The sequence below is a fragment of the Python bivittatus genome, unplaced genomic scaffold (assembly GCF_059951505.1).
Source record: "Python bivittatus isolate LINGU-HERP-01145 unplaced genomic scaffold, Pbiv_v1 ctg000080_np1212, whole genome shotgun sequence".
NCBI lineage: Eukaryota > Metazoa > Chordata > Lepidosauria > Squamata > Pythonidae > Python > Python bivittatus.
The window spans coordinates 3149736-3177727 of record NW_028277035.1 but is presented as its reverse complement, the minus strand read 5'-3'; the positions used below and the strand labels follow the sequence as shown (position 1 = coordinate 3177727).

The 27992-nt window shown below is 38.6% G+C and overlaps 1 protein-coding gene across 14 annotated transcripts in view; it reads left to right on the top strand.

Annotated features, from left to right (window-relative positions):
* Positions 1-27992, top strand: part of EXOC7 (exocyst complex component 7) — a 46432-nt gene that overhangs the window by 9325 nt on the left and 9115 nt on the right. For 2 of the 14 annotated variants that reach the window (XM_088133388.1, XM_088133384.1), the window contains exons 6-18: positions 439-492; positions 2883-3050; positions 9958-10050; positions 10737-10805; positions 13086-13231; positions 13324-13476; positions 15361-15459; positions 15954-16016; positions 21762-21828; positions 23025-23063; positions 24405-24470; positions 25505-25625; positions 27245-27340. In XM_088133388.1, the coding sequence (XP_087989514.1) occupies positions 439-492; positions 2883-3050; positions 9958-10050; positions 10737-10805; positions 13086-13231; positions 13324-13476; positions 15361-15459; positions 15954-16016; positions 21762-21828; positions 23025-23063; positions 24405-24470; positions 25505-25625; positions 27245-27340 (1234 nt within the window). The remainder of the gene's footprint in view (positions 1-438; positions 493-2882; positions 3051-9957; positions 10051-10736; positions 10806-13085; positions 13232-13323; positions 13477-15360; positions 15460-15953; positions 16017-21761; positions 21829-23024; positions 23064-24404; positions 24471-25504; positions 25626-27244; positions 27341-27992) is intronic. The other 12 variants (XM_088133387.1, XM_088133386.1, XM_088133385.1 and 9 more) reach the window with 12 other exon arrangements.

Sequence of the window (27992 nt, the reverse complement as noted above, 5' to 3'; positions counted from 1 at the left end):
CTACTCTATGGCTTGGAATGCATGAACTCCAGTCAGTGCCAGGATTCTGCAACTCTCCCTTGCAAGTAATTTTTAGCTTGCTTTTAAATTCTAGTGTAAATTTTTAAAAAGCTCAGGGTACAGATGAAAACTTATTGAAGAGAGATTAAAGTACACAAAAAATACTGATGATTTAAAATGTGACATGATAAAATATACTTATTTCAGCTTCAGCCTGTTTCATTCACCTATGCTAATCCCAGGGAAAATGAGTATAGGTCAGAAGTTCCTATAAAAATCAAAGAAATCTTTCATTGCTTCCTTTCCCCCCCCCCCCGAAATAATAGTGTAAACAATACATTATTTCTGCTAGTAGAAGGAACTTATTTGCTTCTTCTGGACATCCATGAGCTTTGCATGCTTTCTCTACATCAGCTACTTACCTTTCTCTATCCTCAGCAGTCCAGCAACAAGAACCACAGGAACAGTTGATATCTTCAAGTCCAGTCTGGAGTGAGTAGGAGAGGGGGAAGCTTGGGAAGTTGTGAATTTCTTGGAGAAAATAGGAAGAAGTAACTGGAAAAGGGTTCAGATCTCCAGAGCAGCTTTCTATATATGCAAACTCCAGTTGTTTTGGGACTGTGGTTTCCAAAATTTCTAGCCAGCATGGGCATTTTGGGAGTTGCAGCCCCAACACAACTGGGCTTGGAGAAGTTGTTTTAAATGTGGGTGAAGTTGGGAGGTGAGGGGCAGGAAGTAACATGTGTTTCTGGTTATTACAGGAAAAACGCAAAACAAAAGGATAAGATTATTTCTCACCGGTGAATCTTGATGTGTTTTGTGTGTGAAATGAACTGTATTCACTTGAAAACTCTGTGTAAGGGGGCTGTTTACATGGAGTTAAGTGTCCAAATTAGATTGTTTGAACCCCATTCATGTGAAAAGCTATATAATAAGAAAAATTGTGAAACTTTCCACTTTACTTCCATATTAATAGTCCTTTTCTTAAGACTGTTTCTTATTGATAGCATAGGGCTACTTCACTCAGTATAGTTGAGCAGATGCTCCAGTATATCCATTACAAATTACATAAATCTGAATCTAGATTAAGTTAATTGGATTTACTTTCCATGGAAATTAGTTGAATTTAAATTGTAATTAAGATGTTCAGTTGATTTCCATAAAGCAGACCTGTGGGTAGATCTGTCTATTTCCAGTTCAGGTTTCTCATCTTTTTGTTTATGATTCTGTTCTGACATCAGTTTTTGAAAAAAAGCTCAAAGACTTACATTCTTTTCTTTAAAAAATTAATGTGCACTTTTGTTTGCATTGTATCCTAAAATGCACAGTTTGGCACCTTTGGGGGGTAGGTTCAAGAATTGAAATGCACAGAAGAAACAAACTGTAAGGGAATAGAACTGAATGTTGGAGAGAAGAGAGCCATGACACTACAGTACTCCAAGTAGTTGCCTTCCAGAGTTGTTTTTGGTTGTGGAGGGGAAAGTTAAGAGGATAAATACATTTTCTTAAAAAGTTGCAGGGAGATTCATTTCAAGAATGGGGGCATAATTTAATTTAGGAATTTGCCATAGTACTTATCCCTTGCCTTATAGTCTTCAGTTCTTGCACTGTGTTGGTTTAAAAATGACAGTTCTAAGCGTACAATTCCCATATCTTCCTGATACTTGAACTTGTGCTTGATTTGGCCAAATCTAACTCAGCCACCTATTTAATCACCCTATAACAGCACTGGATGAAGTAGACTGTTGCCTATAGAGGCTCAGAAAAGCCCATTCATTTCAGTAATTCAGTATTTCTGCCGCTACAAAACTAACACAACTGCTGTTCTCAAACATAAAGCTGCAGTTTGGCTGTAGATGATTATTGTAGTGGTTCTGCAATGTAACTGATAACTCATATTATTCCCTGAGGTAGCCCCCATGTCTTTTGCTCCTAATTGTTGACTGCCTACTTTGCAGTCTAGCTGAAAGTAGCCCCTCTAATATTCTGATAGGCCGCTCTTGGGTGACTTGGTTTGTCTTCATTTTCTTTGCGGTACAGGTTTTAACTGTCTGTGTGAGGAGAAGCAAACGCCTGCAGGAGTCCAGAAGGGAAGCCTAAGGAACAGAACCATTTCCCACACCAGCATAGCTTCTAGGGAGAGCTTTGTAGAGCGAGCGTTCAGAGAATTAGAACACAGCTCTAGTAAGGGTAGGAGACTGAAATGTAGAAGGCATAAGGGAATTCTGGAGAAGGAAAAATTAATTCTGTATGCTTTGAAAACTATTTGTTGGTATTTCTCGTGTTAGTACCCAAGGCTTGGCTTCTGAAAGGATTGCTGAATCACTTCTTCCAGCATCCCTGATTGTTAGCAATACTGGTTAGGGCTACTGGGATTTGTAGTTCAGCAACATCTGGAGAGCTGCACATTGTGTACCCTTGCATAAGTCATCTTTGGTAGTGGTAACTGCACCAAAGTGATATTTAAAAAAAAAAAAAAGCAAAAATGTTTAGATTTGACCTACTGATCTAGTTTTAAATGTATTTTCTTTTACAAACTGATTTTTGCTAACCTTATATTTTCTAGTCAAGCTTCATGGATATAGCTTGCTTCAGATGCATATTGGGGTATAATGCTGTTTGCTTTTTTTCTTTTCTGTTTCTTGTTTAAAAAGTAAATGGAAGTTTTCTGAACAAAAAATGCTGAACTTACGTTAAAAAAAAAAGAAAGGAAGCGAAACATTTAGTTTGACAGCATGGTTCCTTTTTCCAATAACCAGTAAGCATAATTCAATTTACCAAAATTGATGAGCAGTTTTTCTGTTACATTATCTTGCCATCAGTACTTTGGAGCAATAACAACAATGAAGTCTGCTTTGTAATATGCATTATTTTTTTTCTAGACTTCATGAATGTTTACTACCAGATCCGTTCCAGCCAGTTGGACCGCTCTATCAAGGGACTGAAGGAGCATTTTCGCAAGAATAGTTCTTCCTCGGGTGTCCCATACTCCCCTGCTGTTCAGAACAAGAGGAAAGATACACCAACCAAAAAACCTATAAAAAGGCCAGGTTAGTCCAAAATTTCAGTTATAATTTCTATATAATTGTCTTGGAAAATTGCTTTTTAATCAGTATAGTTTGGGGGGGGAAATATCTTTGTTTTAGGATTATTATTTGATCCCATCTAATATTCTTAAGGAGGGTCGTAGACTGCTTAAATTTCCAAGTAAATATGAAGATCTTCTTACAAAAAACATCAGGCAAGTGGTGGGAGGTAGAAATGTCATTCTTTGCACTAGTGCTGGCCCAAGGCTGAAGCATTACCAATCCCACAACAGCACTCTCTGTATCTATTCCTTTCCTGTCCTGTGCAAGTCTCCTTAGTAGACCAGGTATCTCCAGCCATGGGCTCAGTTGCAGAATGGCTCCTATAGATGGCCATTTATTCATTAGTTTCACTGAAAGGCAAAACAAGGAAGCTAAATAAGTAACTGAATAGTAAGTGCCCAACTGGATTGCAGTATCTGGCTGATTTTGTCTGATCTCCAAAAGCTGCATGGTCAGACCTGATTTATATTTGCATCAGAGACCACTAGGGCATACCAGGGCTTTAGTCTAGACAGACAAAAACCAAAGCCCACCATCTCCAAAGAAATCAATGGCAAACCTTTTCTGTATTGCTGCCAAGAACATGGCATGAATATGTCAATGAGGTCAACAGAAGTCAAGCTTGCCTTGAAAAAGATTTTACTTTTTGGATACTAAGTGGATTCAAAACCTGAATGCAAGATAGAAATGAGATCTGATCTACAATAAAAGCAAGTATCCTATGGAACCAATAGCTTACTCTTTCTCATACTCCACATTTTCAATTGCCACAAGATCTGCTCATTCATTCACTCATTTCACTCTCCCTTTTAGAATCATCACTGCCAAGCTCTTTCTTCTCTTCACTCTTTTCTTCACTTCTTCTCCTGCCATGTTGCCCATAGATGTGTACAAACCCGTATCCATCCCTCCCACCTCAAATAATTTCATCATTCTCTCCAGTTCTCCTTTACTTCACCTTCCTATCTCAGCCCTGTCTGTATCAGGCCTCTCTAACCCCTCTCATCATTCTGATATAAAGCCATAGTAAAGTGGCATCTATTCTCTTTGCCAGGCTTTTCTCTCTGTAATTATTCAGTGGAGTAAAGGCCTTAATATTACTAGATTCTGAAATTTAACTATTTTTTTGTTTGAGTTATGCATTTTTTTTAAAAAAAAAACACCTCTTTAAGCCTGTTTTCTGAGTGATGATTTTTTATTAAGATTCTCTTACCTTTTAGCTATTCCAGGGCAGATTGGTTCACATATAATGAATTTAGAATGTAACTGATAGTTGAACAAAAATGATAAGTGCTTGGAGAAGGCAGTAATTAAGGCCTCTAATCCATACCAATATTTTCTTGCCTTTGAGAAAATGAGTTTGCAACATAATGTTTCAGGAGGGAAGCTCTTTAGCATAAAGCTGTGAATTATAGATATGTATTTATTTATTTATATTTCAAATTTGTTACCGCCCATCTCACTGTGGGGTGACGCTGGGCTGTTTACTTTATAGAAGACATAGATGAATTGGGGGTTGTAGAGCACTCAGGTTAAATTGTCAGCCATGAAAATATTATAATTATTATTTTTGTGAGTTTTTTTATTTTTAATTACATTATTGACAGTTCACATCCCAGGTGTGTGTTACGTGTGTCCTTTCTGCAGCTTTTCAGAATGTATTTCTTTTTCTTGTGCTGAGATGCAATTTCAGGCCTATTACTGCTGCTACCAAAGGGAGCGCTTGGCATACCCCAGTGGGACATCTCAAATCTATGCCATGTCCTAGAGTTCTTCTGAAAGCTGGCCAGTACTAAGAGAAGACAAGAAGATTGGTGCTAAATTCTTCTATTAAAGTCAACTTCACATGTGTGCATCTTTATTAATCTGTCAGATGCTCTCCACTTCCCTCCACAGCTTTAGACAAAACTTAATTTATTGAGCTAAAGGCTTTCCCTGCTTTCTCCCAGTGACATTCATCTGAAATGACAAGTGCTATCAGAAAGAGCATAGTAATTCCTCTGGTTTGTAAGGCAATAGATTCAGTGAATTCTGCTTTTGACATTTCCAGCCAAGAAAACATCATGTGCATGAAGTGGAGGGCCAATTCAGTGGACCAGATAGGACTAGTTAAAGAATTTTGTCAGACGTGGGAAACCACTTGCCCATAACATCTATAATGAAACAATTGCTTCTCATATGCTGGGTAAGCTAGGTCTGCTAGCAATTTGAATTGATCTGTAAGGAAAGATAACCAGTATGTATCTAAAAGAGCCCTACAGCGAAGCAATCTGACAAAATAATGGAAGATAATTGTGCCTTCATAATTCTTTGGCAGGTAAGAAATCTTCTATTTCCCAGAAATGATTCAGCTCAAGGGCAGTTCTAGAGGGGAAATTCTAATGTCTCTGTCAAGTTGTCACTCTTGGTTTTTTTTGTGGGAATGCAATCATCCCTTATTTTGTCTCCTATCTATCTTGAATGATAGGCAAGTAAACAACTATTCCGTTTTCTGTAAATGTTAAATCCCACCCTCCTAGTCAGTTTTAAACTCCTGAGTTCTGATCCATGGTTTTAATAGAAGCATATCACAAAGTGAACAAGATAAGCTGACATCCTATAAACCTGTGCTGCAGAAATATTAGATTCCAGTATGCAAGTGAAATATTCCCACCAAAAAGTAACTAGATTTTTGGAGAGATTACCTTTCATATGGACTGTCACATATTTTTAAATTGTGGTCGTCCGTGCATCTGTACCCTGCTTGTAGTCAAAGTGTAAAGTAAGGTGTAGGGAAACTTTGCTTCAAGGAAAGTGTTTAATGCAAGGAAACTAAACTGGTATGTTCAGTAATCATTTGGAACTTAAGATCAGTTAGTTAAAAAAACAAAACTCTCGCATCATGTCAGAATGATACCTCCACCCCAAGCAGAGAGAAGTTATTGCATTGGAATGATTTCTGTACAAAAACCTCTAAAAAATTCTGTGGATCCATTCTGAAACGATGTTTCTTCCCCCAAAGAAGTACAGTCTAGTCCTCTTCTGTAGGCTGGCTACAAGTCATCTGCTTGTTCCAGGTTCACCTTCCTGCTGGTGAAATGCTAACTAATCTTCTGTATAAGAATCATTGAATGTTTCCAGGATGCTTGCATGGCAAATATTTTTCTGAGGACAGCTGAGTAAGATGAGAAGCAACAGCTTGTTCCTCTTCTTCTGTTTGATCACTGCTTCTACCTTGAATGTGATGCCTTCATTAGTAGCCACCATGCTATCCCACTTGGTTCAGAAGTGCCTAATCAAGAGAAATAAATCTAGAACAAAGGCATTTGACTTCCAATAGAATCCATCAAGGCGTAATTAGGATGCTAAGTACTCTGCTCTTCAGTAGCACAGAATTAATACCCAGCAGCACTTAGTGTGTCTGGAGATAAACATGGTTAATTGTTCTTATGCAAATTGGAGGAGGATGCAAAGACATGAAGGGTCCTTATCTGTGGAGAGCATGGAAGGCTAACAGTGCAGTCTTGCATTGGGATTAGCTCATGCTGATGCTTGCTGCATACATAGCAGCTAAACTTATATTGAGGTTACCAACAAAAAAAGGAAGTTTTTCAGTTATGGGGGAAATAAAGACATGTGCATCTTAATGTGCCATCAATCACCTAGAAGAAAACTAGACCCGCTTTTATTAATATAACATCTCATAATTTATTGCAAATCATTTTTTTTTTTACTTGGACAGTCCTTTATAAACAAAGCCCAGTGTTTATAGCATTGTTAGAAAAAGTCTAAATATAACTTACCTATGATTTGCAATCTTGTTTAAAAAATACTTTAAAATGAATTCTGTAGGACTTTAGTCAAGAAATGATGTTTAATGAGCCACAAGTTCAGCATAGATGTTACACAGTCAATTTTCTTGCTATTAGTATGTTAACTACCATCAGATGTTATCTGACCTTAGACTGATATTTAAATGTTAATGCAATAATATTCATGCCATATTGGTAACCTTGTTGGAGATATTCCCCCTCCCCCATTTTGTTTATCTTGTTTTGAAGTGAAATCATGGGAATCCATACTATACTCTGTTTTTTCTTCGTATCATATAAATCTTTCACCTTTTGCATATTGTTCTGAATACATGAAATGTGTGAGTTAAATTAACATAGCACACTTTAGAAGTTAGGTTTGGTTTTTATGGAGGATATTGCATATATACACCCCCATTTATGGTCACAATGTTTTTTATTTACTTTGAGGTCGAATATTTTCAGTTTCACTATAGTATGTTCCACTTGGACCAGATGTAGTAGCAATATAGTAACTTGTAGCAGTGATCAGATTCCTTATGCCACTCCTATTATCTTATGTACAGTGTAACGCCACCCTAATATTGGGTCAAAATATAATATACTGTATTGTGTGTATATGATATTGCAAACCCAGAACTGTCTGGATGTTGGGATTGTCTTGTTTTGTTGTGTTTTGGCAAAAGTGCAATGTTTTCTTTTTCATGATGCATTTAAAAAAATATTCTCTCTGCTCCCATTAGAAAGTTGTAAAGGTTTTTTTTTTTTTTCCCAATTTGTTCAATTTTGGGAGGTTGTGCCTATAGTAGTTTTCTGTGAAATAACAGCCTCAATCCAGAGAAATATGTGTTTGTGTACTCCGGCCTGTGCTCTTGCTTCCATTATTTATTTTGTTGCATGTTTACTAACCTCTCATGTAAAACCAAGATTTGTTTGTAAATTGACATGTTAATACTTTCTCTTTTGTGCTTTTTTCAGTGTTTCTTAGTTGCAACATCCTGCTTCGGCCACAGTTTAATGCTCTCTTTAAAAAAAAACTCTTTTTTTTGTTATAATTGTAGTTTTGAATAAATGAATATTGAAGTCCTAGGGTTGGGGAGTAAAATGGCTTGACCTCTTGTCCATTTTTTAGTTTTTAGTGCTAGGAAGAGGGTGAGAGGCAAGATGACCTGTTAAATTAGCTCTTAGATTCTGTTGCCTGTGGCTCTTCTGGGTGCTTGCCCTGTTTTGTACAGATTGAGCTTTCTCTTTTGTTAGACTCCTGCTCTATCCATGGTGAGAATGCTCAGGAACAACGCACAGCTAGTGTTATGTCTTTGGTCAACTACTTCTAAGAGAAGGGAATGGATTTCTTTTGTGGCCTTGAAAGTCAACCTTCACTGAGGAATCCAGTAAAACGTGAAATCTTCACTTTGTAAATTGCTATTTGCTTAGAAAGTGAATACTCTGAGCCTTTCCATTTGTGACATAAAGCCAAAAAAATTATGCAGTTTCTTCTAAACTGATTGAGCATCAGCTAGGGATGGCGATTTTCATATACCCTGCAACACAAAGGCATCTGTGCTTCTCTTGTTGATTATCTATTGCATTCCAAATATTACCAAGTCCTTCTTTCATAATGATTGTGGTTAAAATGAGGAGTGGAGTGGGGGGAATCCTAGTGTACAGCATGTGAGTGTGTCTAATTTGAGACCCTAAATGCAATTAGTTGACTTCCCTTTCATTCATACAGAGCAACCCTTTGGAATAAACAAACTGTTTTCCATGCTTGTGCTCCCAGATGTCAGCTAAGATAAGATAAAACTGACAAGGGGCTTAACGTACAGTCAACTTGATGCAAGCATTTTGCCTCTTAGAATTGCTCTTTTTTAAAAAAGCATATGCTTTATTTTCCTCTTGGATTCAAAGTGACTAACAAGTTAATCAAAATAACTACGTCCACAAAGTAAATGGAAAAACAAAATGATGAAAACAATTCAGTATAGTTGACAGGCAGTATCTGCAAAACCAGTAAAAGGCCACAGTGAACTCCAGGGTAAATCTGCCTTCTCAATCTCCTCCAGAAGCTTCCCCAAAGACCAAGATAATGAGACCAACTTTTAGATGGAGAAGGCATGCCACAGTGAAAGCAGAGCAAGTGAAAAGGCTCAGTTCGTGGTAACCACCTGCTTCATTTCTATAGTTAGAAGAACTCTGACGCTGCTGTCCACAGCCTGCAGAGGACATACTATACAGACACATTTTTCAGGGTCAAATGCTGCATCTTTAATGTCTGAAGAGGACCTTGATTCAAACAGCAAGATTTATTTGTTGATTTGTTTATTATTTGTAACACTTTTATACTGTGTATTACTCAAATCCTTGAGACATTTGTATATGACAACATCCAGTCAGCCTCGACTGATCTCAAAAAGCTACATAAGGTTATATGTGGATAGGAGACTACCAGGAAATCCTAAGGCTGTAAACTGGAAATTGAAAAAAATACCCTGGCAGAGGGCAGTGTCAAAGCACTTCTGTGTTCCTGCTAACCCCCCCCCAAAAAAAACTACATGTACAGTGCATGTCCAGGTACTCTTCAGAAGCTGAGCTTGACTGAAGGAAGCCTAAACACACACACACACACACTGCTGAAGTAGATTAAAACAGTATTTTAGATGTCTTAATTGTTAATGCCTTTATCTTTTACCATGAAAATGTCCCATTGTAGCTATTCCATACTAAATCATGGTTAAAGTATTACTGCTGGAATGACTGTTCCATGCTTTATGCTTCCTAATCTATACAATATGTAGTTCAAATAGAGGATTTCAGTGGCTTGGACAGCATTTCAAATCAAGTTCATATTGAGGAACTCTTTAACAATCTCTTAAAGGGAATTAGTTATATTAAAAGGACACACAGCAAGAGAGTTCTGGTACATGTATACATATATATGTAGAGCATTCTCACAGTTGGCTAGTGCTCTCACACTTGATTTGGAGGACCAGGTGCTGGTGGAGGATTGCTTGGTGTTTTTGTTTCTCATTCACTTCCAAGGTCTCTTTGTCTCTCCTTTCTTATGGTTCTGGTGACAGGGACGATCCGTAAGGCTCAGAACCTTCTGAAACAATATTCTCAGCAGTGTCTAGATGGGAAAAAGGGGGCCTCTAACCTCATTCCTATAGAAGGTAATCACTTCTTTCTCTTTTTCTCACTCTTGGGCTCTAATTTGGGTTTTGGATTTCTATATGCAAGGCTTCTGTTAGCCTTCAGCCCCACTGATGGTATACCTTCAGGTCACACTAGAAATAACAGAGCTTGTTTAAGAGTCAAAAAGCAAGGAGAACAAAAGTGATAAATATGAAAGACAGAGTAGTGGGTAATTGTTTACATGGCCTGAATACTTGCCAGTCACCTAAATTTAGGGACATTGATTCTGTGATGCAGTTTGATTGGCTAACAGAAGTTAACTTGGTAACTTGGGGACCTTTTCTTTCACATTCTATCCTTATACACTTCATTTCCAAAGGTAGTAGCCCTTTCAACCTTGATTAGATCAAGATTGTTCACCTGAGGTGCAACTTCCTGCTGTCCCTTCCTCCTCCTAGGGAGTCCACACTGAAATAAAGGCAGCAACAATTGAAAATTGTGGTTGCACTTGCTTTTGACACCAAGGCTGCATTGCGTCATAACTTTATCCTGCTTGAAACTGCTACTACTGCTGTAGTGCTCCAACATGGGGTAGTAGGTTGTGTTGTCAGGAAAAATGTTTCTAAATGTCTGATGAGCCAGTAAACTCGAAGGACAAACACTGGTGCTATGATGGTCCTGGATAAACCACTCCTTCTGTTAATGCCCGCTGACATCTCACTAGGTCATGAGCATGATTTACGAGTTAAGCATCTTTCCGATTCCTTGGTTGACAAGCACGGGCCAGTTGCTGGTAAGTACCATATGAAACTTAAGGCTGGCTAATTTGACTTCTTCTTCTTCTTCTTCTTTTTTTTTTTTTGCATTTCTTGCAATATTCTCTTAGAATGCTTTCAGGTAAAATGTTGTTTTCCAGAATTAGAATGTCTGAAATCTGGAAGATATATAGAAGCTGCTTTGGTCACTGTGCTGATCCTTATTGGTCTAAGAGGGCAACCTGAGAGTTAACAGGACTAAAGTGGAACACACAGAAGAACATTCATTGACTGTAGGAGCATGTCTCCTTTGTCACTCTCGTTCTTATCCCCATCCCAGTTTAATGTTGCCATGTTAGATCATCATACGGGATTCTTTGCTTACTCCTTCCTGCCTCCCTATTTTCAAATCTTGGTTATTAATCTTTTTCACTCTTCATTCTGCTGGAATGCATTTCTGTATACTTTTAATAGGCATGTTCCACATACATGAGTGATGGATAGATGTGTAGGCTCTCTTGACGGCATATGAAACTGAGCAGATTGTGTGTCCTTACAGAGTCAGAAGGAACATACAAGAATTGGAATAAAATACCTTCATTCTGCTAACTCTTTCATCTTACAAAGCCCCTAATTTAATAGTGAGCATTTCTTATATTTTTCCCCCTCAGTTAATAGATTATACTCTGTTTATGGCATGGGTATGTGTAATGGCAAAATAGATGTCTATTCTTTCCATTTACATCATGAAGGATATCACTGCAATCATTTGGTGCAGCAGGTAGCATGTTATAAATCTATTTCTACATAGTCAGTGCTATGCATCCTAGTGACTAGCAGAAAGTAGGTAAAGCATTCACAGGACCAGTAGAGATACCATTCTGAAGCAAGATTTTCAAAAAATCTTATTTTGGCATTAAATGAAAACCTATCCTTGTCTCAGTCCCAGAGCCCAGACCTTGCAGCGTCATTATGTTGAAAGATAGTTCTGAAAGCCCCATTCTTAATTCCAGCATTAGATAAAACCAACTGCCCTTCAGTTCAAAATACAATGCAGAAATGTGATCCTCATTCAAAAATGTATTGCTTTTTCTGGACTAGACTGCTTGAGATAGAAGGAGGGGAAATATTTTGTCTGAAAACTTATTGGGGGTTAGGGAGGGAAGTAAACTCGTTTTGAATAGAACACTGGCCAGCTGGAAAGGGAAGAGTACATCTCTTCCTCCAGACATGCTGGGTTTCTGAACACATACAGCTTGACCAATGTGGAACATTAATCAAACTCTGTCTAAGCAGTTTGATGTGATGCGGTTGGCTAAGAGATGTATCATAGGATTCTGCAGATTGGGTGGACTGGCTGTTGGATGAGAAAACATCAGCCATGGCGAAGCAAGGCAGAAGAATCAGATGGCGGAACTGTTAGGGCATAATATATCAACTCTTATTTAATGAATGAATTCTGGGGGAAAGAATGTTTCTAAATATTTGTATAATTTCATTAGTTATTAATAATAAAATATGAAAAGTTATAGACACTTTTCCTTTGAAACCAATTCTTTTGACAGAAGATAATAGGAGCACTTTGGAGATGTACCAAATTCTTGTGGCATGAATATTTTTAAAGAAATCATTCTGGTTATAGCTATAGTATGTTTTATTCCTGGATTAAGGACTTCATTAAGAATGCAGTATGTTATTATAGATAGTAAAACCATATCTGGGCCTAGTCCGTTGAGAGTGTTGGATTGTTTATTTAAGAAATTAGAAATTTGAAATGTTTGCCCCATTCTAGTACATACAGAATTTACAAATGATAAATATTAAATGAATGGTAATTGATCCTTCTTAATCAAATTGTAAATTAATTCCAAAATCCCTAGTTAGAAGTATACAAGAATAGAAGTTTTGCAGGTTTTAGCAAAAAATCTATTGTCAAGATACTAGTTAACAGTATTTTACAGTAATTAAAGAATGTACAAGTGAAAGACGTCGAATCATTCACATTCGGCCTTTCTTCTATATATGTACATATATCTTAAGATACTTTATACTATCCCTTTTACAACCCCTGATAATTTTGATAGTTTTATCTTATTGATAAAAGGGTGGAATATCTAATATCCATTAGATGTATGTCAGGGGTGTGTATTTACCTTGGCAGGTTTACCTTGTGATTAGATAAATGGCATAAAGTTGGGTCACTTACACAGGCTGTTAGTTTTTATATTCTGGTATATTTGACTATTCTGTATTTGTTCATATGCTTATATGTCAGCTAAAGGAAACTGGCATCTTACGTTCTTCTACAACCCCTATAGGGAGAGATGACATGTTGGACATGGAGATTGATGCGTACATCCACTGTGTGAGTGCCTTCATAAAACTGGCCCAAAGCGAGTACCAGCTGCTAACTGAAATCATCCCGGAGCATCACCAGAAGAAGACATTTGATTCCCTTATTCAGGTCCCTTCAAAACTCAGCATGTCCTTCCTTTGGCTATAGTTCAAAATCCTATATTCACTTTTCTAACTCACTCAATATTTGCTTTTGTATAGGAATCTTTAGACAACCTGATGATCGAGGGAGATAACATTGTGTCTGCAGCCCGGAAGGCCATTATACGTCATGATTACTCAGCTGTGCTGACTATCTTCCCTATCCTAAGGCACTTAAAGCAGACAAAGCCAGAATTTGATCAGGTTTTGCAGGTAATTGGTTAGCAATGAAACTAGAACTCACTAGGCCACATACGCTCAGAATGCAGTGTCTAGTTTTTCATGGCAGAATGGTGATGGTTGCCAACAGTTGGGAACTATAGCAGTTTGATTGACAACAGGCATGTCCAAAGTCAAATGAAAGAGTGAAGATAAGAAAATGCAAATGCACACTCTGGACTAGGAAGCAGAACTAGTACAAAGCTCAAAGGAGACAGTTCACAGAAAGCAGGAGTGAACTTAAGGAAATACATGAGTTGGCAACCACTCCTTCTCCCTGCTGCTCCAGCAGGAGCCATAAGTCTAGGAGAATCCCGAACTTCGCAGGTCTGCTCTTTCATGGTAGTGCCATTTCATTCAGAGTTCTGGAACCAGAGAACTTCTAAAGAAATAGCATCTCCCTCTTGCTAGGATTATCCTAGCACCAGGTCAGGACTTCTACTACATCTCTTGCTTGGCTCAAGGTAGAGATATACAGCTGGGTATCGTCAGCTTTCATTCAAGATAGATGATAATAAAATTAATGAGTGGCCCACATACAGTATAAAACAGATCCCACTTGCCCAACTGAATTAAAAAAAAATCTTGATTTGCCACTAAAAAGAGAGTGTCCAAGCAGTGGTTCATAGCAAAGATGGTCTTAGTCTGATCTTATTCTTAATCTCATTCAATCTGACCAAATAGAAAGGTGGAAACTGAAAACAGAGCACCTTTGAAAACAAACACAGCAGAGTCACTGCTGTGAAATGGGTGGCCGTACAAATCATTTTCAGAAAGAAAGATGAAAATTATTGCTAACTCTATAGTGGAACTAGATCAAGATGGGCTTTCATAAGGATAGGATATGCATTGCAAATTGCATTGAAGGATCAGGGAAATCAGCATAAGGCATATTGATGATGTGCTCTCTTCTGCCCAGAGGTGCATAGCTGAATTCTACATTATCTGAAACTTCCAGAAAATTTTCATACATACTGTTCAGATGCAGTGTCAGTTCTTACATGATTAACTCAGGTTAGACGTTGTTGTTGTTATTATTTAAACTAGTATGCTGCCTGACTCTCAGTGATTCTGGGCAACTCAACAATCAAAGAAATTACAATAAAACATAATAAAGAAAAAAATGGCAAACGTGATGAAGTGAGGGGTGTAGATAAAGAGCCAGGTCTTCACAGCTCTTCTAAACAACAGCAGAGTGGGGGCCATCCAGATCTTGGGGAGAACCTTGTTCCAGAGGGCACAGCGAAGGTGCACTTCTGGGGTCCTGAGAAATGACATTGTTTCATCAAAGGAACCTGGAGTGTGCCAACCCTGCAGGATTGAATTGGCCAGGCAGATGTCATGGGAGACAGGTGGTCCCTCAAGTAACCAGTCCCTGTGCCACTAAGGTTAGCTGCTTAAGTAGATTTGTCCCTGGAAGGATGGAAGGTTTGTCTGAGGTCTTAACTTCCCAAACTAGTGGTGATAAATTAAGCTGCCTAGTACCATAATGGGAAATACTTTAATGCATATGCCCAACTCAGGTAGGAAATGGAGTAATAGTAAAGATAGTAAGATTCAATTTGTCAGGAGCACATGCTGTACCAACAGAAGAGAATATAGGCTAGCACTGAAGATGTTACGTAGCCGGGTAATGAAACATTTGCAAGAAAACAACCAAGCTCAGAGAACTCCGAGGACTCCACAGCACATGCTGTACCTAGCAAGACGTTTAATCAAGAAAGTTTTAAGTTTTCCCAACTGTGAAATAAACCTTATGTGAGATCTTTATACCCCAGGAGAACGATGAATAATTTGCTCCATGTTCTGCTGATATTAGTGGCTCTGTTTTGTTTTGTCTGTTTTGAATTGTCTCATGTGCTGTGACTCATATTTCAGGGTACTGCAGCCAGCACTAAGAACAAGTTACCAAGCCTCATAACCTCAATGGAGACCACGGGAGCCAAGGCTCTGGAAGATTTTGCAGATAATATCAAGGTAATTATCATCCCTTTGCTGGTTAAGTATCTCTTTGCCACCAAAAAGTAATTCAAGAAACTTGAGGAAATGTTTCCATTGTTAATTTTGTAGTAATAATTACAAATTCCAGAAGTTATCCTGGAGAAGAGAAAGAAAATCCGTCTTTGTTTTCTTGAGCTTAAGGCATATTTCTCACTAAATACATTGGATAATATCTCTTAATCAGTGGTATTTCCAACCATATAGCAGAGTTCTCACTCTTTTAAAATGTCGACAATTCATCTGGCTGAGAAAGAGAACACTAACTATGGGTTAATCGAACATAACAATGGAGATGACTTAAAATAAACATCTATCCAAGCATCTGTTTTTTCAGTTACCAGTAGGTGGTGCCCTTGGACTTTAGGGCCATGGAAAGAGTAAGGTAGTTCAACAAATTTATTCATATAATAAAAAAGATAATCATTTTAAACCATTCTTAACTATTGCATCAATGTTTTTTTTCTTTCCAGAACAATCCAGATAAAGAATATAATATGCCAAAAGATGGGACAGTTCATGAACTCACCAGCAATGTATGTGAAGACAATTCATAATGTCTCTTGGTAAAATCAAGCCTGTAACTGCCCGTCTCTTTTATTTGCATTTCTCATCACAGTTTTTCAGAAATGGGAGAAACCTAATGTTGTAAAATTGAACTACTTTTACTGTCAGAGACTGGGATTAGTCTAATAAGATTAGTGTCATCATTTTTTTTCCTCTTATTTTGTGTAGTTTGTAGATTTGAAAATTGGTTGCATTTTGCTGAGACTAAGATAGAAGTTCTGCATATTTCTCTCCTCTTGTCCAACATCCACCATGTTGGATGGTGAAGAGGAAATGTGACTTAAATGGGAGCCACCTTTTATCCCTAGTCTTATTGTTTCCTTCCTTGTTCCTACTCCAAATGGTCATATATGCAGTCAGTGAACTTGAGTTCCAGATGCAGAGCATATGGATACTTGCCATATGTTAGGGATCTGCTGTAGTTTTATTAATTTTTTATTTTTTTTCCTTTTGCACACTTTCTACCATTTATATCATCCAGTTGTGCCATTGGTTAGACAAATTCAGAAATGCATACACAGATCTATCTACTGATGTACATTTAGGATTCCTTCACAGGGAGAGTGTCCTCCAGGTGATAACCATGAATGTCAAGCCTGCGTAACCAATCTAACATGCCATCTTCTAAAAATCTTCTCCTTGTCTTGGGATTTTGGGAAATGTAGTCCTAGCTGTTTGGAAGACACAGACAAAGGTTGGCATATCCTGACAGACTATGTATTCTTCAGTCAGATGTCAGATGTATGTACAGCATTAGCCTTTTTTGATTGGGAGGCAGTGCTGAAAATGGACAGCTGACCTGGTGCAGGTGTTCTTAATTTTTCTTATTTTAAGTACCACAGTCACTCTGTCAAAGAAGACCACTTTTTTCTGAGAAGGACATAGATGTGTTTGGAAGCATTTAGTTGCTACCTTGCTTGGTCATGTTAAGTTTTAAGGCCGTAAACATTACAATAATATTGTTGACAATATTTTTGACTGCTATAACTGTAAAATAACAAGAAAGAGTTAATTGGGAGTGGGATGCTATTATAATAGTCTTTTCCTGAGTCCTGGACATGAAATATATCCCAGTCATGAGAAAGAATTAACTATCATAAACTGTTCTGTTTCATTCTGGCTCCTAAGGCCAAACCTTGGAAAAGTCAATCTAATCCTGGCTTCCAAGAAGGACTCAGCTGAGATGCTCAGTCCCTTTGCTTCAGCTCATTCAGCTGGAAACTGGCTGTTCTGCCTTCTTTGTTCTTTTCTTCATGGTCTCTCTCCCAATTTGGGGAGGACAATAACATCCCCCTAGTCTTCTGCACTAGGAAGTACTAACTTAGCATACAAATACTAAACTGCTTATATTCTGTTACTTCTGACATCAGTCAAGGATTTTCAGTTCAAGCCTCCAGCAAATGTTCTAGCAGAGAGCATCATTTGGAAAAAGCATCCTTGGGATTCTAGTTTGGCAAAGGCTAGGCACAATTCTCACAGTGTCTTCCTAGGGTTTGCCTGCAAGCAGCAAATGTTCCTCTCTTCTTCCTCTACTAATCTTTTCTAGCATTGCCAAGGCCTTCATCAAAAATGAAGTCTATCCATTTAAAAATTTATAGGCTCTGACAGGAGTATTGAGTTGCTTTGTGATCTGCTCTGCTCTCCTGTGGGGTGGCAAAAAGAGAATTCATCTTGCTAAGGAAAACAGCAGGAGGGGTTAGTGAGTGAAGCCATGGGTGAATCTCAAGAGGTACAGAGTAGCTCTGTTGTCTTAAAAGAGGAAGCAGCAAAGTTCTGACAATTCAAGAAGAGATGACAGCATGGGGGACATGATAATCAAGTGGTGTTGAAGTAGAATTCCTGTGGGGCTCAGTTGTGGATGATCCCTGAGCAGCTGTGTACACACTTCAGCTGAGAGCTAAACTACAAAATGCATTAAATACAGTGGGGCAAAAAAGTATTTAGTCAGCCACCAATTGTGCAAGTTCTCCCACTTAAAAAGATGAGAGAGGCCTGTAATTTTCATCATAGGTATACCTCAACTATGAGAGACAAAATGGGGGAAAAAATCCAGAAAATCACATTGTCTGATTTTTAAAGAATTTATTTGCAAATCATGGTGGAAAATAAGTATTTGGTCAATATCAAAAGTTCATCTCAATACTTTGTTATATATCCTTTGTTGGCAATGACAGAGGTCAAACATTTTCTGTAAGTCTTCACAAGGTTTTCACACACTGTTGCTGGTATTTTGGCCCATTCCTCCATGCAGATCTCCTCTAGAGCAGTGATGTTTTGGGGCTGTTGCTGGGCAACACGGACTTTCAACTCCCTCCAAAGGTTTTCCATGGGGTTGAGATCTGGAGACTGGCTAGGCCACTCCAGGACCTTGAAATGCTTCTTACGAAGCCACTCCTTCATTGCCCGGGCGGTGTGTTTGGGATCATTGTCATGTTGAAAGACCCAGCCACGTTTCATCTTCAATGCCCTTGCTGATGGAAGGAGGTGTTCACTCAAAATCTCACGATACATGGCCCCATTCATTGTTTCCTTTACACGGATCAGTCGTCCTGGTCCCTTTGCATAAAAACAGCCCCAAAGCATGATGTTTCCACCCCCATGCTTCACAGTAGGTATGGTGTTCTTTGGATGCAACTCAGCATTCTCTCTCCTCCAAACACAACGAGTTGAGTTTAGACCAAAACGTTCTACTTTGGTTTCATCTGACCATATGACATTCTCCCAATCCTCTTCTGGATCATCCAAATGCTCTCTAGCAAACTTCAGACGGGCCCGGACATGTACTGGCTTAAGCAGGGGGACACATCTGGCACTGCAGGATTTGAGTCCCTGGCAGCGTAGCGTGTTACTGATGGTAGCCTTTGTTACTTTGGTCCCAGCTCTCTGCAGGTCATTCACTAGGTCCCCCCGTGTGGTTCTGGGATTTTTGCTCACTGTTCTTGTGATCATTTTGACCCCACAGGGTGAGATCTTGCATGGAGCCCCAGATCGAGGGAGATTATCAGTGGTCTTATATGTCTTCCATTTTCTAATTATTGCTCCCACAGTTGATTTCTTCACACCAAGCTGCTTGCCTATTGCAGATTCAGTCTTCCCAGCCTGCTGCAGGTCTACAATTTTGTTTCTGGTGTCCTTCAATAGCTCTTTGGTCTTGGCCATAGTGGAGTTTGGAGTGTGACTGTTTGAGGTTGTGGACAGGTGTCTTTTATACTGATAACAAGGTCAAACAGGTGCCATTACTACGGGTACCGAGTGGAGGACAGAGGAGCCTCTTAAAGAAGTAGTTACAGGTCTGTGAGAGCCAGACATCTTGCTTGTTTGTAGGTGACCAACTACTTATTTTCCACCATGATTTGCAAATAAATTCTTTAAAAATCAGACAATGTGATTTTCTGGATTTTTTTTCTCATTTTGTCTCTCATAGTTGAGGCATACCTATGATGAAAATTACAGGCCTCTCTCATCTTTTTAAGTGGGAGAACTTGCACAATTGGTGGCTGACTAAATACTTTTTTGCCCCACTGTATGTAGGATACAGCTGCCCTTTGGATGTTTGTTTATAAGCATAGGAAGGGATCCTGATCAAAATAATATACCTGGAGCAGAATCTTCCTCACAAGGATTTACTTTGCAAAATCCTCTTCCCCAATATGGGCATTTAAACAAGGAAAACAAAACTGTTCTATCACTATTTTGATTTTTAAAAAAACACTTTTAGATGGTGAGATCCACAAATCATGGCTGAGGGAGATTCTCAACTCCAGTTTACATGTGGTCTTGATCAGGATCTCTCTTGCTTATGCTTCGCACTACTGTAAAGAAAGTGAGGGGCAGCTACGTGCTGCATATTTCACACTTAGGGTGGTTTATCCTTTCACATGGACAGTTGATTTGTTGCTTGAGCATCAGACACAAAAATGTAAATAATCTTCTAAGTCTCAGATCCCTTCCACAGAGAGAGATCTGCTTTATGTCAAGCTCTGAATTAAATGGCATTTAGGATTGTGTTTAGTAGAGGCCTGTATTTTAGGTGATGTTAATTAAGTTGCTCTAAAATTAGCTTTGACACCAAGTGCTGCCTGACACATGTTTCCCAGGATACATCCTTTCTTACAGATACAGAACAGCTGATTTTTTAAGAAACAAAATGGAGGAAAACCCCAGTTAATTAAAAAAAATAAAAAACATGGAGATTGATATCTCAGTTGTAAGGTACAGGCCATATAGGTAAAGGTTCTGAATTTGGTCCCTGCCCTCCTCTTTTTTAAAAATAGTTTTTATTGAGAATTTTTACTTGAATAAAAGAAAAATAAGACATATATAAAAGAAGGAAAGAATAAAAGAGTGCAGGAAACAATGCAGTTAAAAGAAAAGAAAGAAAAAAAGATAATTGAAGAAGTGACTTCCAACCTTCATTACAGCCGTTACAATCAAAACTATTATCCCTCCTCCCTCTTAAACATAACCATAATCCCTTTGTCCCTTTATTCAACATCTTTTCAATCATCCAGACTAAAAATCATTATTTTACCTCTTTCCATTTTCAGCAAACAGTCCAGAAAAGGTTCAGTGTTCTGCAAAAGTATTTGTTATTTTATCTTCCATTGTGGGTACTTCAGTATATCTCCATTTTATACACATATATAATAATCTTGCTGGCTGACAAAATAGTATTCTCTTCTATGACTTTATTTGTCGCAAACAAATATATGCTTCTGGAGCGGTCCAACAAGCCTCTCATCCCTTCTGTAACTTTCACTCCCTTTAATAATAACCATTTTTCTTTATTTCAAATTTGTAATCCATAAAAGGGGAGTAAAAAATAAAAGAGAGGCTTTTTTCCCCCACGTCCATAACACTTTAGTTCCCTTCAGCACTCTGTACTTCTGTAATCACATGATCTTCTCAGAACTTCATGTTTCTCTTTTTCTACTTATTTCTTTGTTTAACACAGTCAGCCAATCAGCTTAACAAATTTAAACATTCTTCTTTCCCATAGAGATATATATTATCTGTTTATTTAATTCAAAAAATACTTTAAATGGGGCAATATTCCAAATTGAACTGTCCCTTTGGTCAATTTTTTAACTTTCTTATTCCAAAATCCTGGTAAGCTTTTTGCATTTAATTCTTTTTAAATCTTTATAACTGATTCCTTCCTTTTTACTTTAATCTTTCCCAGATCGAGGGTACACTCACCCAGGTGGCTTTAAGTGCTCTGCTGTTCTGAAGGTCTCTGTACACTTTAAATTTGCTCCATTTAAACATGCTTTAGAAAGTGGATCGGGCAGACCCAATGTCCTTAAACAGGCATCACATGAGCCTGTGAGCATGGTGTCTTCTTCCACGGCTCCCAGAGCTCTACTCACAGGTTGTACACAAGGTCCCTCTGGACCCTGCGGGCTTCCTCACAGGAGCTGCCCCTCCAGAGCTCATGTGGGCAATCTCATGGCTTCTCCTTGTCCAGAGACACTCTGTTAACTCGGGCATATCGCCTGGCTGTCAGTCTTTGCCTCTGTGTCATCCATGCTGTTTCGCAGAGACGTGCTGGTCTGCCATGTTTCCACCCAGAAGTCTCTGGTCCCTGCCATCTTCAGGTAAGACTGGGAAAGAATTCTCTCTGTAACCTGATGAGCTGCTCCCAGTCAGCAGACAGTAGCAAGCTAGATGGATCAGAGGTTTCATTGTAAAGCGCCTTTCCTTTCTCTTTACAGGCCATTCTTTTCCTGCAGCAATTGCTGGATTTTCAAGAGACTGCAGGTGCCATGCTGGCATCCCAAGGTACCTATGCTGAGACACAAGAATGCCTTCCTGGCACTGATAAGTCATTTCCTTTGCTTGCTTTGCAGTTAGACCTCCTTACAAGGATGTTGCTCATTCACATCTTGCATTCTCAGCATTTTTGTTTTGCTCTGGTACAGTAAAAGCTGCTACTGTCTAAGTAGTTATAAATGAGCTTAGAGAGCAGCCTCTGGCTTTTTTTATCAGCCTCTAAGTGTGCTGCTAGCTTTGGGATCCTTGAAACCTAAAAGGATGGATGTAAAATAGCCCTTTATCTCCAGAACACAGCATCTTTTGGTGAAATCACATTTCCCAGGTCATCCTCAATATGTGGAAAGGTTGTTAGCTGGATTTCATGACCCAGCCATAGCAAAGCAAAGAACATTCATTTGATTCTGAATTTCTTGAAATCTTTCAAATGAGCATCATTTTGTCCAGTCAGGTCCATGTTAAGAAGGTTTAACTGTGCAAACTGCATCTTGCATGTTAACAGCTACCAAACAATTTTTGACACATGATCCATTTCCGTGCTTGATTTGTCAATGTCACTACCATTATGCCTCCTTTACTTGCTAAAATGGTTATGGACAAAGGCAGTAGTAGAGCCAACTTCTTAATTGGCCCAAAGAGTGGCTGCTAATTATCAGTAGAGCTAAAAGAGCACACAGAAAGTGGTTATCCGATTTTGCAAACTGATACAGAATGGGGGGAAATAGGAAAACTATAGAAAGTGAATGAGATCATATTTGTCAGTCCTGAACCTCCTAAAACCTCTGTTTGAACTCCAGGGAACCAATACACAAAGCAGAATGTAGTGGAAATTTTTAAACAATCAATGGAGCTAGGGAAGATGCTGTCTTGCTTCTGCCCTTCAGTTTTGCATATTTGGGGCAGAGTGACATAGCTGTGACTGGGATTATAGCAATTCAGGCTGCAGTCTTTATCCACGAATTGAAGGGTGAGCACCACTGAATTCAGTGTGGCTTGCTTCTGACTCGGTGGGATAAGAATGCACCCTCTAAAAAGAAGTGGCTCCCCTCTGCTGAATCCATAGCACTGTCTGTTGGTATCTTCTGCTTTGTTCTGGAAAGTATAGTTGTTTCTAACCTGTCTTTTTGAACTTTGCCTTTCTTTCTTTCCTTCTTTCTCTTTTTTCTTCCAATTCTTTTACTTCAATTCTGCCTTAAATTCTATAGTTCTTGGGGACACATACAATATACCTTTAGATCCCAGAGGTAAGCAGCAGCAATATTTGTATTACCCACATGCATAGCTAATACTACTGCCTCAATCTCTCTTTCTCTCTTTGTATCTACTTACAGATTTCTGTTTGGTTTTTAAAATCATTCTCAGAAAAAGCCTATCTGTTTTGATTGTCTGAAAATTTCCAAATCATTGGGGCTAGTTGTTTTTCCTGCCTATGTAGCTGGTATGCCGCTGCTCATTGTCATAGAGACTAAACATCTGTAAAGCAGCACAGAGTTCTTGCTGATGGTAGCAAGTGATTTGCCCTTGATCTAGAGTGTTAACAGTCACTCTCCTGAGCAAACAACACATTATACACAGATATCATAAAATATCCCAAGGGCCATTCTTCCCTTCATTTTTTAAAAAGCAACTTCAGTTAAGCTCTGCTCTTGAACGGGAAAGAAAAGGAGAGATTCATTGTTTCTGGGCTACAGTTCTTCTGTCCAAACTGATGCCATCCACATACTTTTATTCCTGAGATCGCTAAAGGTGCATCTCTTATTTCTGATTCCACAACTGGAATCTCATAAGATGAGATGGGGAGGGGGGCAGCTTGGTAAAAGAAGTTTGCTTTGGGAAAATGATAAACAAAGAAAGGTTTAATTACTCTTCCTGTACCCACCCACATAATAACACACACACTGCTATGTTTGTTTACAGAAATCGACTGCTATGGCTCTGTTACATGTATTGGCATGTGACATATATTTTACTATTTAATTATAATTGATAACTTGTCCTGCTCAAAAACCTTGGATATTTCTATGCTATCCTAGAAGATACTGTATTGCTTGTATACAGAGATAACAGAAATAATGGCTGTTAAGTTTTATGAGTCTTAAAAATGCATTTTATTTGAACCTTAATGGTTCTGGTGGTGAAATAAATTTTGGAATGAGGATGATTCAGTGTGAAACTGCACAATTTATCAACTTGTTAAGGTAGTTGTGAAATGATTCATAATATTAGCAGAAGTCTTCACTGCAGTTCATAGAGATGAAGGTAGTTCTTATTTTAAATTTTCCAAAATAATCAAGTTTCTAGAGTAGCCTTTTCTCCCAATCTTAAGTTCCCAGCTATTGTAGGCAGCCATTCCCATTAACTCTAGCCAACATTGCCAGTGATGAAGAGGAGTAAAGCTGTAGGCCAACAATAACTTGAGACCCAGAGATGAAAAAGTCAATTGGTGGGAGAAGCATTTTTTCTCATGATAAAGAAAACTTTTAGATGATCTTATAGAAGCAAAAGTTTGAAGAAAAAACAAAAAAGCCATACATAGATTATTAAGTAGCATATAGTAACTAATTTAATTATTTTGTTCCTTTCAGAGACTAGCTCTTCAGCCAGTAGCTACAGTTCAGAGTTCAGTAGACGGCTGCTGAGCACCTACATCTGTGAGTAATTTCTCCCAGTCTCTAACACTTTCCCTCTCTTGGGCTCATGTGCATTTGACCTGTCTTGTTAAATGCTGTGACTTCTGACAAGACAAGCATAAGATTGTGCTGACAGCTGCTCTTAGTGGTAGTGGTACCGAGAAGTGGGTTAATGTTGTTATCTATATCTATCTATCTATCTATCTATCTATCTATCTATCTATCTATCTATCTATCTATCTATCTATCTATCACGAGAGGGAAATGTCCGTTGAAACCCAATTTAAATAAGATCATCCAGAATCCGTCCTCTGTTAGATATTAAAGATAAACAAACAAACAAACAAATCTTTTGTATCAGTCTTTCCCAATCTGGCACTACAGATGTGCTTGAGACTTCTGGTTACTGGAGTCCAAAAACATCTGGAGGTCACTGGATCTGTACTTCTAAATGGCAAACACAGTGTTTTATACTTGAAAGTTCTACCATTCAGTCCTTAATGAAGGTTAACTCCATTTATCAAGGAATAGACAAAATAAACAATTACTTTCTCTCTACTGATGTCAGCTCTCCAAGTAAACCAGAGAGGAAACATGACCGGATGAGCTACTTCTACTTTATTGATAGGCTACATTAACAGAATCTTGCAAGACTGACAGTAGAAATCTCCCGCTGTCCCTGTTTACCACCTGATCAGTTAGGGCAGGTCCTTCCTAAGTTTCTTTCTCTGCCTGTTACTCAATTGGCTCCTCCCCCTTTTATCAGATCGTTCCCTAGGCAGCATCTCTTCTCTCCCCTCCCCCCCACCGGTCTTCCAAGGTCATTCTCATGTTCCATTACACATGTGGTGAATGTTAAAGATGTTTCACACTTGAGAAATTGTTATTCAGATCTTTAGAAATAGATCTTCATTAAGGATTTATACAAAAGAAAAACAACTAAAATTGCATTTTCAAATGAGTAAAACAAGAAAGTGCAGTAGGCTTAACACCACTGTTAAACTTGAGATCTTTGCAAGTGGTCTTTTTTCCTCTCATGCATTCTTTTTATTAAGGCAAAGTTCTGGGCAACTTACAACTAAACCTTCTCAGTAAATCCAAAGTTTATGAGGACCCAGCATTAAGTGCCATCTTCCTGCTTAACAACTACAATTACATTCTCAAGTCCCTTGAAAAGTAAGTATAAAAAGATCACTTGTGCATGTTGGAAGAATAAACGTATTGGATTTTCTGCCATTTCTCTCTGTGTTCTGTTCATCAGCTTCTTTTGTCCATTCTTCTGCAGAGTTCATTTTCTTTGCTGTTTTTATTTGCCTTCAAAAAGGGCCCTTTGAAGTCTTTCATCTCTACTGTTAAAATTATCTTGTGTATGGCAATGGAAAATAGAAAATAGTTTCAATGTGTAAACCACTTTCATCTTGTCAACTGAGAGGCTTTTTGTTCTGGAGAGCACTTCCCAACAAATCCAAGGAATAGTTTTCTGCTGGTAATTTTGCATTTTCCATGACAATCATTCCAGCTCAGAAAAATAAGCATTGCAACAGTTCTGTATAGCTCTCTGGATTCTTTGGGTTGTCTAATGCAGTAGTTTCTCTCTGTATAATTGTACTTGACTAGGCCACATAATAATGAAATGGAGTTGAAGTTATTCAGATATAATGTGCCATAAGAAATTGGTATGTACCATCATTTGAGCATTGGACAGGAAAATCCATCTGGCTAAAGTGGAATTAAAGAATATGCAGAGGAACATGGGAAAGGCAGCCAATCTTCAGCTCCTCTATCAGTGAGATGCCCACAGTCCTTAAGCCTGATATGTGAGAGCCTGTTTGGTGCAGTGGTGAAGGGGCTGGCCTAGAAACAGGAGGCAGTGAGTTCCAGCCCTCCCTTAGGCAGGAAAGGTGGCTGGGTGACTCTCTCTCAGCCCAGCCCACTTCACAGCGTTGTTATTGTGGGGAAAATAGGAGGAGGAAGGAATATTAGGTATGTTTGCCACCTTGAGTTATTTATTAAAAAAGCAGGATAAAAAATATAATAATAATGTGAATATGTAGCCTATTAATTCTATATCCACCAAAAACTATCTTTTGACATTGGTTTCACTTAGTTTGTAAGCATCAACAGTACTTTTCGTTATAGCTTCATTGAGGTCTACCATACGCTACAAATATTCACCACGTGTGCATACATAGACACACACTTATCACCTACCTACCTATCTTGGTCAATTATACATTGGCAACCGCAAAACACCGCTGATGCATGTCAACATTAGCCTGAGACAACCAAGATTTCCAGACCTTGTACCAACTTTAAAAAGGGCCAGAAAGCAATGTTTAGTATTGTTTATGCCTTTTAAAAATCAGAGCATCTTCTGAGTTCCTGTGTCCCCTCCTTCACAGTTGAGGGACTCAGACGAGCTCTTTAATCTTGTGCTGAACCTTGTAGATCTCTGGAAAGAAATGAAACCAATTTTTGTTTTCTAAAGGTTTTTGAAACTCAAATGACCCAGAGAAGCTTGGAGAAACTCTGCAACTCACCATAATGTCACAGTCAAGCGGCCCATGCCACCCAACCTCACCCCCACTCCCCAAAAGCAAGCTTGGTTGTTGCCCTCACAATTTTTTTTTCTGGCTTCCAATACTAGTTAAAATACATTGAACAAGTATGCAACTTAAGAATTATAGAAAGACAAAATGTTGCTTTAATGGTTTGAAACTGATTCTTCTTTTCAGGCAGAAAAATGCTGCTATTTCACTGATTCCTGTTCCTTTAGCCCTCTTCCTTCTTCCTAGGTCTGAATTAATCCAGTTGGTAGCTGTGACACAGAAGACAGCAGAAAGGTCTTACAGGGAGCACATTGAGCAGCAGATTCTGACATATCAGCGCAGGTGAGAAGAACTTATCCAGTCATTTTTTAGTTGAATTCAGGCTTGACTGCTTCAATCAAACTCTCATGCCCACACAAAGAGGATTTTAGCAAATTGTGATAGAACAAGAGAAGACAATTTGTCCTTCTTGAAAAGGACAAGTAAAATTATTGGTATCATTGAATTTTAGTACTAATTAGGAAGCAAATTCAGTTCCATCAGCTTGCATTGTGAAGGGCATACTGTACTTTTGAGAATCCAACATTACTGATGCTAAGATAACATTTGAGGATAAAATTTGCTGATGAAAATATAAACTGATATGAAAACAAATGGCACTTGGCTTATTATCCTTGTTATTTAATTGGAGCTGGAGGGTTACTTTCTCTCCCTTCCTTTTCAACATCTACATGAAACCATTGAGTCATCCGCCAGTTTGGGATTCAGTATCATCAGTATGCTTGTGATACCCAATCATATCTTTTGATCCCAGGCCGGCAAAGTGAGACTGACAACATTCCGTCCCGGGGCCTAGAGGCTGTACGGATTTGGATGGGGAGGAACCATCTGTGACTCAATCCTACCAAGACTGAGTGGCTGTGGGTGTTTGGACCACCTTGATGTGGGGATGTTCCATTTTTAACTTGGATGGGGTAGCACATCCCAATTCAAG